At 41.4% G+C, this 18,244-nt stretch overlaps 2 protein-coding genes across 2 annotated transcripts; both read left to right on the top strand.

The window, feature by feature from the left end:
• Window positions 1–304: 304 nt before the first annotated feature.
• On the top strand, window positions 305–1,693 carry LOC143774723 (olfactory receptor 10C1-like). Its single transcript, XM_077262488.1, has 2 exons — window positions 305–340; window positions 761–1,693. Exons 1-2 carry the CDS (start codon window positions 305–307, stop codon window positions 1,691–1,693), a joined length of 969 nt encoding a protein of 322 aa, XP_077118603.1.
• Window positions 1,694–7,674: 5,981 nt separating this feature from the next.
• LOC143774722 (olfactory receptor 10A7-like) lies at window positions 7,675–17,315 on the top strand. The gene is made up of 3 exons (XM_077262487.1): window positions 7,675–8,153; window positions 8,403–8,490; window positions 16,383–17,315. The coding sequence occupies exons 1-3, from the start codon at window positions 7,675–7,677 to the stop codon at window positions 17,313–17,315; spliced, it is 1,500 nt and encodes a 499-aa protein (XP_077118602.1).
• Window positions 17,316–18,244: the final 929 nt, after the last annotated feature.

The following is an 18,244-nucleotide window of genomic DNA, read 5'->3' as shown; positions in this document are numbered from 1 at the left end:
GATACCAATATTATGTTATAAAAATTATAAAATATGATGTAAAAATGGAAGACAGGCAGATTAGGTCTCAATAGAATTACCCAGAAGCTCAGAGGACAGTAGTGGATTTCCCTCTGGACTGAGCCGGTATAAGATGCTCTATAAATGTAGCTGGAAAATCAATGGATCTCTGGATACATTGGAAATGAATGTTGTGCTGAGTTATCCTCATCTGCTGTTTATTCATTATCTGTTTCATTATTTTATTTATATATTTATTGACAAATATTTCTAATATTCTAAGACTAATTAAATATTATGACACATGGATGCACAGATAGACAACTCAGCATTAGCTCATGTGAGTCTGATTTTTACATTAATGATGGATGAAAGTTGTATATGTTTGTTTTCTGTTGCTTGGTTAGATGAAGATTACTTATTTTTATTTATATTGATTTTTTCTTATCCATTTTTAATGTACTTTATTTGCTTTTTTGTTGACATAAAATATGTAGAAAGCCTAAGAAGATAATAAAAAGACCTAGATCACAATCCTAGTAAAAGACTTAAGGGATTTAGTATGTTTAGTATTGATTGCTGGATGGACAAGGAGAAAATGATAATGAAGATAATAATAATAATAATTATTATTATTAATAATAATAGTAATAATAATATCAACAGGATCATGATTTTTATTCTACATTCTCCCAATTTTCTTTGTTAGGATTTTCACAACTATTTTGCCCAATTGTTAACTTTTTTCTTTTTTTTTCAGACAGCATTAACAAATAATGTGACCTCAGTTAGTCTTCTGGGATTTTCAGATCTCCAAAATTTCAAAATCCTTCTTTTCTCATTACTGGTCCTTATTTACTGTGCAACAATTTCAGGGAATTTTCTGATCATTGTTTTATTTCTGCTGAGTAAAACCCTCCAGTCCCCCATGTACTTCTTCATTGCTCAGCTCTCCTTGTGTGACATCCTGCTGACCACACACATTGTGCCCACCCTTCTTCTCACTGTACTGTATGGGGGAAGCTCGGTGGTCCTTATTGGCTGCATCATGCAGTTTTCTTTTCTTGTTATGTCGGAGTCCTCAGAATGTCTTCTTCTGTCGGTGATGTCCTATGACCGTTATTTGGCCATCTGTAACCCTCTCCGGTATAACTCCATCATGAGTCACATGTTTTGTGTGCTATCGGTAACTATCATTTGGTTGGTTGGTCTTACAGTGATGTTGATATATATGATTACTATGTATAATCTGTATTACTGTGGACCACCCGTTATTGACCATTTCTACTGTGACCTAGAGCCTATTCTGCAGCTCTCCTGCTCTGATACATCCATAATCCGTAAACAAACTCTTATTATTGGTGTCTTAAATGTATTTTTCCCTTTTATAGTAATTATTATGTCTTATGTGTATATTGCCATCACCATTCTGAAGATCCCATCCAACACCGGTAGACATAAAGCCTTCTCCACCTGCAGCTCCCACCTCACTGTGGTTTCCATGCTTTATGGGACATTATTCATTGTTTATATGTTTCCTATAAGAGAACAAACCCTGATAATGAGTAAAATCTTATCTCTGATTTATACTGTGCTGACCCCACTGCTCAATCCCATTATTTATACTCTGAGGAACCAGGACTTTAAGAAAACTTTTTATAAACTTAAACTTATGTTGTGTAGAAGATCATAGATTGCCTTCTCCTATGCCCTTTTCTTTCCCTTCTCCTCTACCTTTCCTAACTTTTCCTTCCACATTCTTTTACTCTTGCATTAACCTTGTTTTCTCTGTTGATTCAATTCTTCTTTGAATATATCTTCTTAATAACTTGTTTAATAGAACAAGTTTTAGATCACTCTGCTATGTTTCATTACTCATCTTATTGACTATAACTAAAATCCCTTCCCAGAAATTATTAAAAAATCCCCCCAAATAAAAAGAATATAATTGAAGATTGTAGTTTGTGAGCAGCAGGGCCCTCACTCCTCTTGGTATCTGGTAAATTATGTGTTACTCTGATGTAAAAGCTACAAGATAAGATGGTGCAAGTGAAATAAAAAATATTATTAAATGCTCATAAACCGCTGATAAAAATGTTCTGCTGTTTCCCTGACAGTAGCGTATCGGTAAGGTATAACTATGATCTTCTGAGCTTGGAGTGCACAAGACGGAGATGGAGTATTCTTAGAATTCTTCTAAGAAAACTAACAGAATTTTCTTCCAAGAAATTGAATGTAGCACATGGAACATAGTTAAAATAAGAAGAAAACCTTGAGGCTGGAGGAGGAAATATAATTGCACCTCTAATGTTTTTTTTTTAATCTCCAATTGTTAGAAATCACACATAAACTTTGAAAGTTGTATCTCTGACAGGCTTTTAAATTAATACTATCTAAATAATGTGTCACCTCTCACCTAACAAAAATATTCAACTTTTCTCTCACTTCCGGTATTTTTCCCTCCTCATTTAAGCATGCCATCATACATCCATTACTTAAAAAGCCATCCCTCGACCAAAACTGTGCCGCTAATTATAGACCTGTCTGTAATCTTCCCTTCATCTCCAAACTCCTCGAACGCCTGGTCCACTCCCGTCTTACCCGCTAATATCTCAGATAACTCTCTTCTCGACCCTCTTCAATCTGGCTTCCGCTCTTTACACTCTACTGAAACTGCCCTCACTAAAGTGTCTCATGACCTACTAACAGCTAAATCTAATGGTCACTACTCCATGCTAATTCTCTTGGATCTCTCCATAGCATTCGTTACTGTGGATCATCAGCTCCTCCTCATTATGCTCCGCTCCATCGGCCTCAAGGACACCGTTCTCCCCTGGTTCTCCTCCTATCTCTCAAACAGATCCTTCACTGTATGTTTTGCTGGTTCCTCCTCCTCTCACCTTCCCCTTACTGTTGGGGTTCCTGAAGGATTAGTCCTAGGCCCCCTCCTCTTCTCTTTGTATACTGCCCCTATTGAACAAACAATCAGTAGATTTGGGTTCCAGTATCATCTCTATGCTGATGACACCCAATTATACACCTCTTCTCCTGCTTTCACGCCGACCTTCTTAGAAAACACCAGTGATTGTCTTACCGCCGTCTCTAACATCATGTCCTCCCTATATCTGAAACTGAACCTGGCAAAAACTGAATTCCTCGTGTTCTCTCCCTCTACTAACCTACCTTTGCCTGACATTGCCATCTCCGTATGCGGTTCCACCATTACTCCAAAGCAACATGCCCGCTGCCTTGGGGTCATCCTTGATTCTGAGCTTTCATTCACCCCCCACATCCGATCACTGGCTCGCTCTTCTTATCTGCATCTCAAAAACATTTCTAGAATTCGCCCATTTCTTACTTTCGACTCTGCAAAAACTCTTACTGTTTCACTTATTCATTCTTGTCTGGACTATTGTAACTCTCTACTAATCGGCCTCCCTCTTACCAAACTCCCCCCGCTCCAATCTGTCCTGAATGCTGCAGCCAGGATCATATTCCTCACCAACAGTTACACCGATGCCTCTACCTTGTGCCAGTCATTACACTGGCTACCCATCCACTCCAGAATCCAGTACAAAACTACTACCCTCATCCACAAAGCACTCCATGGCTCAGCACCACCCTACATCTCCTCTCTGGTCTCAGTCTACCACCCTACCCTTGCCCTCTGCCCCGCTAATGACCTCAGGTTAGCATCCTCAATAATCAGAACCTCCCACTCCCGTCTCCAAGACTTTACACGTGCTGCGCCGATTCTTTGGAATGCACTACCCAGGTTAATACGATTAATCCCCAATCCCCACAGTTTTAAGCGTGCCCTAAAAACTAATTTGTTCAGATTGGCCTACCACCTCAACGCATTAACCTAACTATCTCTATGTGACCTACTTAAAAAAACAAAAAAAAAACATAATAATAATAATTTCCTCGCATCATGTTCACATACTCTTTATGCAGTTAATAACACTCTGTGTCTGTACTGCTACATACTTAGGCTGATAACCGGTTCATGCAGCTTTACATCAACACCCGATCCTTACACTATGGCTGGTCCAAATAACTAAAACAATTGTTACCATCCACCTCTCGTGTCTCCCCTTTTCCTCATAGTTTGTAAGCTTGCGAGCAGGGCCCTCATTCCTCCTGGTATCTATTTTGAACTGTGATTTCTGTTATGCTGTAATGTCTATTGTCTGTACAAGTCCCCTCTATAAGTTGTAAAGCGCTGCGGAATATGTTGGTGCTATATAAATAAAATTATTATTATTATTATGTGATGAGGGGTTCACATGAGCACATTAGCCTTGTGTCCGGTGGCAACTATAACTGTTGCTTCCTCTATATTCTGTCGGTTTTGAGTAAGGGCCACACAAGTTTTACTTATAAAGTTATAAAATTGTAAAATTATGTTCTTAGTGATCTCTCTAATCAATGAAAATTTCCAAAAATGAAGTTCCTCCATCTTTTTAGAATTTGAGAGTGTAATCATTCCTGAGAACGTGTGTATTAACTCCACTTATTTCTCTAGATCAGCGATTGCCACGGGTACACACAATAGATATTTGCTTGTTAAGGATTGGATTCCTTATGGAAGAAAATTATTTCATTTTGGGATCTAACAGCAACAGTTGGAACTGAGACCTAGAACACTTTTGTGTTCGAAACACGTACAGTTTCGACAGGCCCTCTCCTTCCAGTATACCCGGTTTTTGTATGTCTTACAGCCAATTTTTATTTTAAATGAATACTATTTTAAGTTATGTGATTTTATCTTTTGGAGCTAGATTCCCTTTTTTCCTCATGTGCATTTAGTATATAGCACAGAATATGTGGCCTTCATACAGAGGTGTTAAGTTAAGCCAAAGTCTAGTCATTGCTGAGGAAAGGCTGTTATAAATCACGGGAGAAAAAGAAAAAATACAAGCAAAAGATTTCAAGAAATTAAATCTATAAAAGAAGAACTCAGACAGATGTAAGTCCAGCTCCTGCTTTAAGACTTCCATTGAAGGAGGACTCACCACCTCTCATGGCCGCCTGTTTCACTCATTGATCACCCTCACTGTCAAAAGTTTTTTCTAATATCTAATCTTTATCTTCTCCCTCTCAGTTTCATTCCATTGATTCTAGTCATTCCTTGACAGCTATTACAGTATGTCTCCTCTCAGCCTTCTTTTTTGAAAGCTAAACATTCCCAGATACTTTAACCGTTCCTGAAAGGACACACTTTGCAGTCCGCTCACCATCCTGGTAGCGCTTCTCTGAATCTCTGAACTTGCTCCAGTTTTTCAATGTTTTTTTTTAAAATGTGGAGCCCAGAACTGGACACAGTATTCCAGCCTCAAGCATGTCCCGTGAAAGTGAATGGTTGGGATGTATCGGCACTGCTAGACTCCAGGAGTTAGGTGACCCATGTGAGGTCTACTTTTCCTCTCCAACTGATGCCAGGGAAAAATGTCATTCAGTGCATACATGGCAATGCTAAGGACTACACTATGGCCAGAGTGGACATTGAAACGGTCCCATGAGGTCGGCGTCATCCGAGACTTGCAACCTATTATTATAGGCTGAGACTTTTGTTTATTTTGGGATCTGTGGGGGAAGGGTTCTTAATTTGCTGGTGTAAAAAGGGAACCAGTGAACCCTGAAAAGGTATCACCACACCCAGAGGCAGACATGTTTCCCTTTTGTGTTCTTGTGGGGGATGAGGAGTTAGAGGTGACCAGTGAGTATTTTGGGACTGCCCAACATAGGGACCCAACTCTGAAAGAATCCTTTAACAATGTCACTGTTTTTAATGGGGTTGCACAGGAGCTAGAGGCTGATACAAGGTTTCCCTATTTTATGATGAGTGGGGAATTGTTGAATCGGTTTAAATAAGACAAAACGGGGGCACCACGGTATATGGGATACCACCAGGGCCTAAAAAGAGATAAGCTTTACTAACAAAAGAGAGACAAGGCCCTATCGCAGGGGATCACCATAATACAGATGAGGCAGAAATGTATAAACACAACTTTATTAAGTGACACATACAAAGGACAAAACACAGTTAAAAACATTTAAAAACATATATAATAATACACCATCGCCCCTGATAAGGCAAATAACCCACAAATGACTCCACACTACAATAGGATGGTAAAATACTCTGTTAATGGCCAGAAGGGCCCAGCTGGAGAGTAACTAGACCCTATGCAGGGCTCTCCCCTGGACAAAGCGCAGTTAAATAAGGCATAAATAGCAGATGAAAATAAAGACACCATAAAACCCAGTGTATATAACACCAAACTGCCTATGAAACAAACCCCAGCTTGTATGTCTCTGTACCGTAATACAAAGTAAAGAACCCCACTGCACTAATAATGCCTAGTAATACAGAGCAGGTACGTGCAAGAACAGCTGGTTCATGGGGTCAAACTATGAACAAGCAGAGAGGCCACAGTAGTGTTAACCACAAATGGCCAGTAAAAATGCCCAGAGGAGCAACATGTGGACTGTGCACAACATGGGATAACAGTTGAAAATGAAGACTGCCTGAAGGCAATAATAACCAAGCCAATATAGCCTACAAGTCAATATATAATACAGACCATTCAAAGCAAATATAAGCAACCTGTAGGGTGAGGCAATGAAAATACTGCCTAAAGGCATGCAGAGCCAGAACCGAAATAGCCTCCAGAGTGGGTCATAATGTGGGTTAGAGAGAGACCCAACGCGTGTCGCCACCTGCACTGGGCGGCTTCATCAGGGGTTGAATCGGGTCATGAAAGTGAGGGAGGAGCTGTTATACTATTGCAGGTCCTGTCCTTCGTGTCAGCTAACTGCCCCCACCTCTTACATTCGGAGTCCCCTCATACTAATGCCCATCACTGAAGTGTCGTTCAAGAGAATTGCTATAAACTTGTTCAGTCCCCTGGTGAAATCTGCTCGTAAGCATCAATACATATTTGTCACCCTGGACTATGCCACATGCAAGCCTGAAGCAATTCACCTGAGAAACTCCTCCGCAAAAAGTATAGCCCGCGAAGTGGTCCATGTCTTTTCCCAGAAAGGTTTACCAAAGGAGATCCTGACCGACCAGGGAACACCCTTAATAAATAAGGTGATGAGTGAGTTGTTCAAGGTCCTGCAAATCTGCCAGTTGAGGACTTCAGTGTACCATCATCAGACAGATGGCCTTGTCAAAAGGTTCAATAGAATACTGAAGAGCATTCTGAGGAAAGCTGTATAAAAGGATGTAGAGCCTGGGACTGTCTCATACCATATCTGCTGTTTTCCATCCATGATGTTCCACAGGCCTCCATGGGTTTCTCGTCATTAGAGCTGCATGGCCAACATCCGCGAGGACTTCCTGGTAGGAAACCTAGGAAGCTAAAGTCATGCCCCACAGAAGTGTCATTGAGCATGTGACACTGATGCAGCAGAGGATTGTGAAGGTGGTGCTCTTCTTTAAAGGACACCTCCTCCAGGCACAAGATGCTTAGGCCAGGATCTACAAATAGTCAGCCAGATTAAGGCAGTTCAATCCAGGAGACTGAGTTCTTGTGCTAATTCCTACAGTGGAGAGCAAGTTCTTCGCCAAATGGCAAGGGCTATATGAGGTGGTAGAGAAGCTTGGTGATATAAATTATAACATTCATCAACCAGGCAGATGGAAACCATATAAGGTCTACCATGTCAACCTCATTAAGCCATGGCATGACAGAGAGCCTGCTGAAACTCCTTGCTTGCTGGGCAACCCAGAAGGCAAGGTTGGAAGTGTGGCCTCAGCGGAGATACTGTCGAGGGGCCCAGAAACAGCAGTGCCGGGAGTTGCTCCAGAAGACCAGGGACCTATTCTCAAAATTGCTGGGGTGCACGAAGGTCATAGATCACAATGTATTGATGAAGCCACATGTGCACGTAAACGTGAAGCCTCATCAGATTCTGGAGGCCCGTCGAGAAGTGATCTCCAAGGAGGTTGAGCGCATGTTAAAACTCAGGGTCATTGAGGAGTACAAGAGCGGTTGGTTGAGCCTGATTGTTCTGGTCCAAAAGCCCAATGGTGAATGGAGGTTCTGCAATGATTATCGGAAATTGAATGAGGCCTCCAAGCTTGATGCATATCAAACATCACGCGTTGATGAGCTAATCGAGAGACTTGGGCCTGCAAGGTACATAACCACCTTGGATATGAAGGGATATTGGCAGATCCCTATGGCACAGGAAGCCAAGATGAAGACTGCATTTTTTTGCCAGACGTATGCTTCCAATATGCTGTTTGGACTGCAGGGGACTTCGGCGACCCTCCATAGAGCTATGGATAGAACTCTTGCACCCCATAAACAATACGCCGCTGCATACCTGGACAATATTGTTATTGTCATCTGGAAAAGATCCAAGAAGTGATTGATGCTCCGAAGGAAGGTGGGGGTTTCATTAAACCTGAAGAAGTGTGCCTTGGGGAAAGAAGAAGCCAAGTGCTTGGGATATGTAGTGGAGCAAGGCAAGGTAAAGTCCCAAATTAGTAAAGTGGAGGCAATTCAAACATGGCCGAGACCGTTGTCCAAGAAACAAGTTAGAACCTTCCTGTGGATCGTGCAATACTACAGGAGGTTCATTCCAAACATAGCCATGATGGTCGTGTCCCTAACTGACCTTCATAAGTGGATGAATTTGGTAATGGTCAAATGGTCTGAAGAGGTAGAGATGGCCTTTCAAGAAATGAAAAGGGCTCTGTGTAAGCAGCCAGTTCAGGTGGCCCCTGACTTTAAGAAAGAGTTTATTCTCCAATAAGACACCTCAGATGTCAAGATAGGAACAGTCCTTTCCCAGGAAGTACACGGGGAGGAGCAGCCTGTTCTCTACCTTAGTAGGAAGCTGTGCTTATGTGAGAGGAATTATTTTGTCATAGAAAAGGAGTGCTTGGCAAAAAAGTGGGCGGTTGACACATTACAGTACTATCTGGTGGAATGTAAGTTTAAATTGGTATTCAACCATGCCCCACTCAGGTGGATGATGGAATCAAAGGGAACAAATGTTAGGATCTCCCGATGGTTCTTAGCACTGCAAGTTTTCAACTTCCATGTAGAACACATAGCAGAGAAGCTACATGGTGATGCAGATGCCCTCTAATCCCTTATCTGGAAATAGAAAGTTCCAAGCCCCACAGCTTTAGGCAGAGGGGGAGGTATGTAAGGAGGCTAATGGTAGTATACTAGATGGAATGTATGTGTCACAGAGATGGCTACGCTCTGTGATGTAACACGGAGTATCTTCTTTACTGCACGTAGGCACTAAGAGGTTCGCTTGGTGCACCTGGGACTGAGCTGAGGATAGTTATGAGAGGTGGGCAGGTATGGCTACCCATATACCTCATCTCTGGGTGTGGTTACAGCCTATATAATGGAGGCTGTTCTTTAGAACATGATCTGTGTTTTGGGAGAGAGAAGGCCTCCTGTGTGTGTGGCTCCAGACTGAGCCTGAGTACTAGACATTACCCCAGCCTGTGTGTCCACAGGCCTGGTGGAGCAGAGCCCTGCTATGGACATTTATACTTTGTTTTGCCTGATCTAAAGACTGTTTAATTTCAGTTTTTGCTTCTGGGGTTTAAGAAGGAATAAACCCACATTAACTTTTAAAGGAGCGTGCCTCCTGCTTTCCTCCCATTGCACCCAAGTGAGTACAACCCCTACGATATATATAAAGTGCCCACCAGTGCAAGTATAAAATTGGAAGGATCTCACCCATGTTTTTAGACTCCTGCTCATGGAATTGGGTAACTAAATAAATGTATGTGTCCCAGGTTTACTGTGAAAGAGAGAAGCCAGAAGATCGCATCATCTGATTTCTCCTACTTCTGCACTGACTAGACACACTTCACATTTGTATTAAACAGTGCTGGTTTCTTTTCCCAGTGCAGGGGTTCATCTGCTCATTTTAGAGCTCCTGAAAGTTTTGCTGCATTATGGCTGTTCACTCTTAGCCACTCCCATCTCCTATATAATCTGGGCCCTCGCTAGCACTCATCGTAAGAGTAGCTTTTGCTGCATCTGGAGGTTGTTGTTAGTTGTTATTTGAGAAGGTAGTTGGTGGATTTATCTGTGACTGTTGCATGGTTTTGAGTGTGTGATAATTCCCTTTCACCTCTTACTTTGGTTTTACCTCATCCTCCACTCCCAGGTGCATTCATCTGTTGTTTGGGTGAGTATATTTATACTATTGGTATTTTTCATTATCCCTGTTCATATTACCTTGCTATTCTGGTTGGTGTATTACAGTAGACTGCAAATACTCTCTTCTCTGGGTGGGGAATGGGTACAGCCTGAGGCCAGATTCTGGAGCTAAGGCAATTTAGGTGGCTCCGGCGTCTTGACCATCGTTAAGGACCTTCGATGACGTCGCGGCTTGTGATTGGTCGCGTGACCGCTCATGTGACCGCTCACGCGACCAATCACAAGCCGCGACGTAATCGCAGGTCCTAAACTCGGCATTCTTAGGAACGGAGGCACCGCTAAGAGCAGGGGCTGCTGGAGGGGTGAGTATATCACTATTTTTTATTTTTATTCTTTATTTTATACATGAATATGGATCCCAGGGCCTGAAGGAGAGTCTCCTCTCCTCCAGACCCTGGGAACTATACGCACCACACACTTTCGATTCCGATTTCCGATACCGCAAAAATATCGGAACTCGGTATTGGAATTCCGATACAGCAAATATCGGCCGGTACCCGATATTTGCAGTATCGGAATCCTCAACACTACTGATGAGTACTATGCGACTACAATGCGATTTTCACACCTAGCATCCGATTTACATTCGAGTGCATTGCAATTGCTATCAGACTGCAATGCGATTTTAATATCAGCGTTTACATACAGCACTTCTCTTTGTCATTTACACATCGCTTCAAAGGAAATATTGGTCAAAACACACACACACGCACACACACACACACACACACATATATATATATATATATATATATATATATATATATTTATATATATATACCTAGAAAATTTGGAACAGCACCAGAAAACACCTTAACAGTGTGCATGCATCCCCAACCAGCGATCAAATGACTCCTCATAAAAATAGCAAAAATATATATATATATACAGTACACTGCTCAAAAAAATAAAGGAAACACTTAAACAAGAGAATATAACTCCAAGTAAATCAAACTTCTGTGAAAGCAAACTGTCCACTTAGGAAGTAACACTGATTGACAATCAATTTCACATGCTGTTGTGCAAATGGATTAGACCAGAGATGGAAATTATTGGCAATTATCAAGACACCCTCAATAAAGGAGTGGTTTTGCAGGTGGGGACCACAGACCACATCTCAGTACCAATGCTTTCTGGCTGATGTTTTGGTCACTTTTGAATGTTGGTTGTGCTTTCACTCTCGTAGTAGCATGAGACGGACTATACAACCCACACAAGTGGCTCAAGTAGTGCAGCTCATCCAGGATGGCACATCAATGTGAGCTGTGGCAACAAGGTTTACTGTGTCTGTCAGCGTATAGTCCAGAGGCTGGAGGCACTACCAGGAGACAGGCCAGTACACCAGGAGTCGTGGAGGGGGTTGAAGGAGGGCAACAACCCAGCAGCAGGACAGCTACCTCAGCCTTTGTGCAAGGAGGAACATGAGGAGCACTGCCAGAGCCCTGCAAAATGACCTCCAGCAGGCAACAAATGTGCATGTGTCTGCACAAACTGTTAGAAACTGACTCCATGATGGTCTGAATGCGTGACGTCCACAGATGCGGGTTGTACTCAGAGCCCAACACAATGCAGAACACTTGGCATTTGCCACAGAACACCAGGATTGGCAAATTCACCACTGGCACACTGTGCTCTTCATACACTGTGTTCCAAATTATTATGCACATAGAGTTTAGGAGAGTTTAGGAGTGATAAGGTTAGAATTTTTTTGTTTGTCACTTAACTCATTGATGGTGATGTGTGTCAGGGCTCTTTATATCACTGGAAGCAATTGCAGATACCTGGGCAAATTAGTTCGGCAGGTGTGTCCAAATAAAGGCAAGACTACTTAAGAAGGCTGTTGCACATTATTAAGCAGCCTACATTTTTTGCCAAAATGGGAAAGAAAAAGGATGTGTTGAGAAGCAACAAATTGTGGAGTATTTAGGTCAAGGCATGACTACAATCAACATTGCCAAGACACTTCATCGTGATCATCGCACAATCAAGAAGTATGTAGCTGATTCCCAGCACACACATGTGCATGCTGATAAGGAAAAATTGAGGACTTTTTCCAACAGGCAATTGTGTAAGGTTAAAAGAGCAGCTGCAAAAATGCCTTGTCATAGCAGCAGACAAGTTTTTGAAGCTGCTGGTGCCTCCAACATCCCCAGAACAACAAGATGCAGGGTCCTTCAGAGGTTTGCAACTGTGCGTAAGCCATCCTGTCGACCACCTCTATCCACTGCAACAAGCAGAAACAGCTCCAGTGGGCCAAACGATGCATGAAGACTGACTTCCAAACTGTTTTGTTCACCGATGAGTGCCGTGCAACGCTCGATGGTCCAGATGGATGGAGTGGAGGATGGACACCCCATGAAAACACGGCTAAGGCACCAACAAGGAGGAGGTGGAGTAATGTTTTGAGCTGGAATCATGGGGAGAGAGATTGTCGGCCCCTTTATGATCCCTGAAGGGGTAAAGATGAACTTCATAATCTATGTGGAGTTTCTAAAACAACACTTCCTGCCATGGTTCAAGAGGAAGAACCGTGCTTTCCGCAGCAAGATCATTTTCATGCATGATAATGCACCGTCTCATGCTGCAAATAGCACGTCTGCATCTCTGGCTGCCATGGCCATAAAAGAGGACAAACTTATGGTGTGGCCACCATCTTCCCCTGACCTCAACCCCATTGAGAACCTCTGGAGCATCATCAAAGGGAGTGTCTATGATGGCGGGAGGCAGTTCACATCTAAGCAACAGCTCTGGGAGGGTATTCTGTCCACATGCAAAACAATTGAAGCAGAAACCATCCCAAAACTGACAAATTCAATGGACGAGAGAGTTCAGAAGCTTCTTTTGAACAAGGGGTCCTATGTGCAAATGTAACATCACCTAGAATAAAGTTTTTACTTGAAAACTGTTTGATTTCATTTTGTAATAAGCTGATAATGCTTATAACTAGTGTTGAGCATTCCGATACCGCAAGTATCGGGTATCGGCCGATACTTGCGGGTATCGGAATTCCGATACCGAGATCCGATACTTTTGTGGTATCGGGTATCGGTATCGAAACAACATTAATGTGTAAAAGAAAGAATTAAAATAAAAAATATTGCTATACTCACCTCTCCGACGCAGCCTGGACCTCACCGAGGCAACCGGCAGCGTTGTTTGCTTAAAATGCGTGCTTTTCCTTCCTTCCGTGACGTCACGGCTTCTGATTGGTCGCTTGCCGCCCATGTGGCCGCGACGCGACCAATCACAGCAAGCCGTGACGTAATTTTCAGGTCCTTCTAGGCATTCAGTATTTTAAAATTACGTTCCGGCTTTGTGATTGGTCGCGTCGCGGTCACATGGGCGACGCGACCAATCACAAGCCATGACGTCACGGGAGGCAGGAGACGCCCGCATTTTAAAATGCGCGCGTGTCCAGCCTCCCGTGACGTCACGGCTTGTGATTGGTCGCGTCGCCCATGTGACCGCAACGTGACCAATCACAAGCCAGAACGTAATTTTAAAATCCTGAAGGACCTGAAATTACGTCACGGCTTGCTGTGATTGGTTGCGTCGCGGCCACATGGGCGACGCGACCAATCACAAGCCGTGACGTCACGGGAGGCTGGACACGCGCGCATTTTAAAATGCGGGCGTCTCCTGCCTCCCGTGACGTCATGGCTTGTGATTGGTCGCGTCGCCCATGTGACCGCGACGCGACCAATCACAAAGCCGGAACGTAATTTTAAAATACTGAAAGCCTAGAAGGACCTGAAAATTACGTCACGGCTTGCTGTGATTGGTCGCGTCGCGGCCACATAGGCGGCAAGCGACCAATCAGAAGCCGTGGCGTCACGGAAGGAAGGAAAAGCGCGCATTTTAAGCAAACAACGCTGCCGGTTCCCTCGGTGAGGTGAGTATAGCAATATTTTTTATTTTAATTCTTTATTTTACACAATAATATGGTTCCCAGGGCCTGAAGGAGAGTTTCCTCTCCTTCAGACCCTGGGAACCATCAGGAATACCGTCCGATACTTGAGTCCCATTGACTTGTATTGGTATCGGGTATCGGTATCGGATTGGATCCGATACTTTGCCGGTATCGGCCGATACTTTCCGATACCGATACTTTCAAGTATCGGACGGTATCGCTCAACACTACTTATAACTTCATAATTGGCCATTTTTTTGTTCAAAATAAAAAAAGGTTGAAAACTCTGCTGTGCATAATAATTTGGAACATGCATTTTGAGTGTTTTTTTTTTTTTAAGATACTGTTTTAATAGGCATTTTTTTCCAATACATTGCAATTATACTAGAATAGTAGATGACTGGAAAATAACAATGACTGCAATTCAGATAGGTAATTTAGAGAAAATATGAGGAAATATTATTTGCATAATAATTTGGAACACAGTGTAGATGAAAACAGGGTCACACTGAGCACATGTGACAGATGTGACAGAGTCTGGAGATGCCATGGAGAGTGATCTGCTGCCTGCAATATCCTTCAGCATGAGCGGTTTAGCAGTGGGTCAGTAATGGTGTGGTGTGGCATTTTTTTGGAGGGCCGCAAAGCCCTCCATGTGCTTGCCAGAGGTAGCCTGACTGCCATTAGGTACCGAGATGAGATCCTCAGACCCCTTGTGAGACCATATGCTGATGCGGTTGGCCCTGGGTTCCTCCTAATGCAGGACAATGACAGACCTCATGCGGCTGGAGTGTGTCAGCAGTTCCTGCAAGATGAAGGCATTGAAGATATGGACTGGCCTGCCATTCTCTAGACCTGAATCCAATTGAACACATCTGGGACATCATGTCTCGCACCATCCACCAACGTCATGTTGCACCACAGACTGTCCAGGAGTTGGCGGATGCTTTAGTCCGGGTCTGGGAGGAGATCCCTCAGAAGACCATCCGCCGCCTCATCAAGAGCATGCCCAGGCAATGTAGGGAGATCATACAGGCACGTGGAGGCCACACACACTACTGAGCATCATTTCATTGTCTTGAGGCATTTCCACTGAAGTTGGGTCAGCCTGTTACTTAATTTTCCACTTTGATTTTGAGCATCATTCCAACTCCAGACCTCCATGGAATATTAGTTGTGATTTACGTTGATCATTTTTAGGATTTATTGTTCTCAACACATTCCACTAAATAGTGAATAAATATTTACAACTGGAATATTTCATTCCGTGATATTATTTTTTTGAGCAGGCTTCTTAAAGGGAACACACCTTGGTTTATTACCAGGATAAGCTGTATTAACTGCTCTAGAAAGATTTTGATGATCACATGACCTTCTAGCAGAACCCTTTGTGACACTTTCGACAATGACTGCATATCTTTATGAATTCAGATTAGATAAAAAAATAAATAATCAATTGGTAGAAGCATTTGTTTTCATTTACAGTTTATTTCAATGACTTTATATGATTGATACCAATATTATGTTATAAAAATTATAAAATATGATGTAAAAATGGAAGACAGGCAGATTAGGTCTCAATAGAATTACCCAGAAGCTCAGAGGACAGTAGTGGATTTCCCTCTGGACTGAGCCGGTATAAGATGCTCTATAAATGTAGCTGGAAAATCAATGGATCTCTGTATACATTGGAAATGAATGTTGTGCTGAGTTATCCTCATCTGCTGTTTATTCATTATCTGTTTCATTATTTTATTTACATATTTATTGACAAATATTTCTAATATTCTAAGACTAATTAAATATTATGACACATGGATGCACAGATAGACAACTCAGCATTAGCTCATGTGAGTCTGATTTTTACATTAATGATGGATGAAAGTTGTATATGTTTGTTTTCTGTTGCTTGGTTAGATGAAGATTACTTATTTTTATTTATCTTGATTTTTTCTTATCCATTTTTAATGTACTTTATTTGCTTTTTTGTTGACATAAAATATGTAGAAAGCCTAAGAAGATAATAAAAAGACCTAGATCACAATCCTAGTAAAAGACTTAAGGGATTTAGTATGTTTAGTATTGATTGCTGGATGGACAAGGAGAAAATGATAATGAAGACAATAATAATTAATAATAATAATAATAATAATAATAATAATAAGATAATGATTTTTATTCTACATTCTCCCAATTTTCTTTGTTAGGATTTTCACAACTATTTTGCTCAATTGTTAACTTTTTTCTTTTTTTTCCAGACTTCATTACCAAATAATGTGACCTCAGTTAGTCTTCTGGGATTTTCAAATCTCCAAAATTTCAAAATCTCGCTTTTCTCATTACTGGTCCTTATTTACTGTGCAACTATTTCAGGGAATTTTCTGATCATTGCTCTATTTCTGCTGAGTAAAACCCTCCAGTCCCCCATGTACTTCTTCATTGCTCAGCTCTCCTTGTGTGACATCCTGCTTACCACAGACATTGTGCCCACCCTTCTTCTCACTGTACTGTATGGGGGAAGCTCGGTGGTCCTTATTGGCTGCATCATGCAGTTTTCTTTTCTTGTTATGTCGGAGTCCTCAGAATGTCTTCTTCTGTCGGTGATGTCCTATGACCATTATTTGGCCATCTGTAACCCTCTCCGGTATAACTCCATCATGAGTCACATGTTTTGTGTGCTATCGGTAACTATCATTTGGTTGGTTGGTCTTACAGTGATGTTGATATATATGATTACTATGTATAATCTGTATTACTGTGGACCACCCGTTATTGACCATTTCTACTGTGACCTAGAGCCTATTCTGCAGCTCTCCTGCTCTGATACATCCATAATCCGTAAACAAACTCTTATTATTGGTGTCTTAAATGTATTTTTCCCTTTTATAGTAATTATTATGTCTTATGTGTATATTGCCATCACCATTCTGAAGATCCCATCCAACACCGGTAGACATAAAGCCTTCTCCACCTGCAGCTCCCACCTCACTGTGGTTTCCATGCTTTATGGGACATTATTCATTGTTTATATGTTTCCAACAAGAGGACAAACCCTGATAATGAGTAAAATCTTATCTCTGATTTATACTGTGCTGACCCCACTGCTCAATCCCATTATTTATACTCTGAGGAACAAGGACTTTAAGAAAACTTTTTATAAACTTAAACTTATCTTGTGTAGAAGATCATAGATTGCCTTCTCCTATGCCCTTTTCTTTCCCTTCTCCTCTACCTTTCCTAACTTTTCCTTCCACATTCTTTTACTCTTGCATTATCCTTGTTTTCTCTGTTGATTCTTCATTGAATATATCTTCTTAATAACTTGTTTAATAGAACAAGTTTTAGATCACTCTGTTATGTTTCATTACTCATCTTATTGACTATAACTAAAATCCCTTTCCCAGAAATTATTAAAAAATCCCCCCAAATAAAAAGAATATAATTGAAGATTGTAGTTTGCGAGCAGCAGGGCCCTCACTCCTCTTGGTATCTGGTAAATTATGTGTTACTCTGATGTAAATGCTACAAGATAAGATGGTGCAAGTGATATAAAAAATATTATTAAATGCTCATAAACCGCTGATAAAAATGTTCTGCTGTTTCCCTGACAGTAGCGTATCGGTAAGGTATAACTATGATCTTCTGAGCTTGGAGCTCACAAGACGGAGATGGAGTATTCTTAGATTTCTTCTAAGAAAACTAATAGAATTTTTTTTCCAAGAAATTGAATTTAGCTCATGGAACATAGTTAAAATAAGAACAAAAACCTTGAGGCTGGAGGAGGAAATATAATTGCACCTCTAATGGTTTTTTTTAAATCTCCAATTGTTAGAAATCACACACATTATTTGAAAGTTGTATCTCTGACAGGCTTTTAAATTAATACTATCGAAATAATGTGGTGAGGGGTTCACATGAGCACATTAGCTTTTTGTCCCGTGGCAACTATAACTATTGCACCCTCTATATTCTGTCGGTTTTGAGTAAGGACCACACAGGTTTTACTTATAAAGTTATAAAATTCTAAAATTACGTTCTTAGTGATCTCTCTAATCAATGAAAATTTCCAAAAACAAAGTTCCTTTTTCTTATTAGAATTTGAGTGTGTAATCATTCCTTA

The sequence above is a fragment of the Ranitomeya variabilis genome, chromosome 5 (assembly GCF_051348905.1).
Source record: "Ranitomeya variabilis isolate aRanVar5 chromosome 5, aRanVar5.hap1, whole genome shotgun sequence".
NCBI classification, from domain to species: domain Eukaryota; kingdom Metazoa; phylum Chordata; class Amphibia; order Anura; family Dendrobatidae; genus Ranitomeya; species Ranitomeya variabilis.
Note: the sequence above shows the minus strand (reverse complement) of the source record. Positions and strands in the feature narration are given on the sequence as shown.

Bases quoted from the DNA above. Each gene is read 5' to 3' on its own strand.
- LOC143774722 (XM_077262487.1), top strand. From the start codon at position 7,675: ATGTCAACCTCATTAAGCCATGGCATGACAGAGAGCCTGCTGAAACTC. The intron at 8,154-8,402 runs GTACATAACCAC...GATGCTCCGAAG, and splicing joins GAGAGACTTGGGCCTGCAAG to GAAGGTGGGGGTTTCATTAA. The intron at 8,491-16,382 runs GTAAAGTCCCAA...TTTTTTTTCCAG, and splicing joins ATGTAGTGGAGCAAGGCAAG to ACTTCATTACCAAATAATGT.
- LOC143774723 (XM_077262488.1), top strand. From the start codon at position 305: ATGGATGCACAGATAGACAACTCAGCATTAGCTCAT. The intron at 341-760 runs GTGAGTCTGATT...TTTTTTTTTCAG, and splicing joins ACAACTCAGCATTAGCTCAT to ACAGCATTAACAAATAATGT.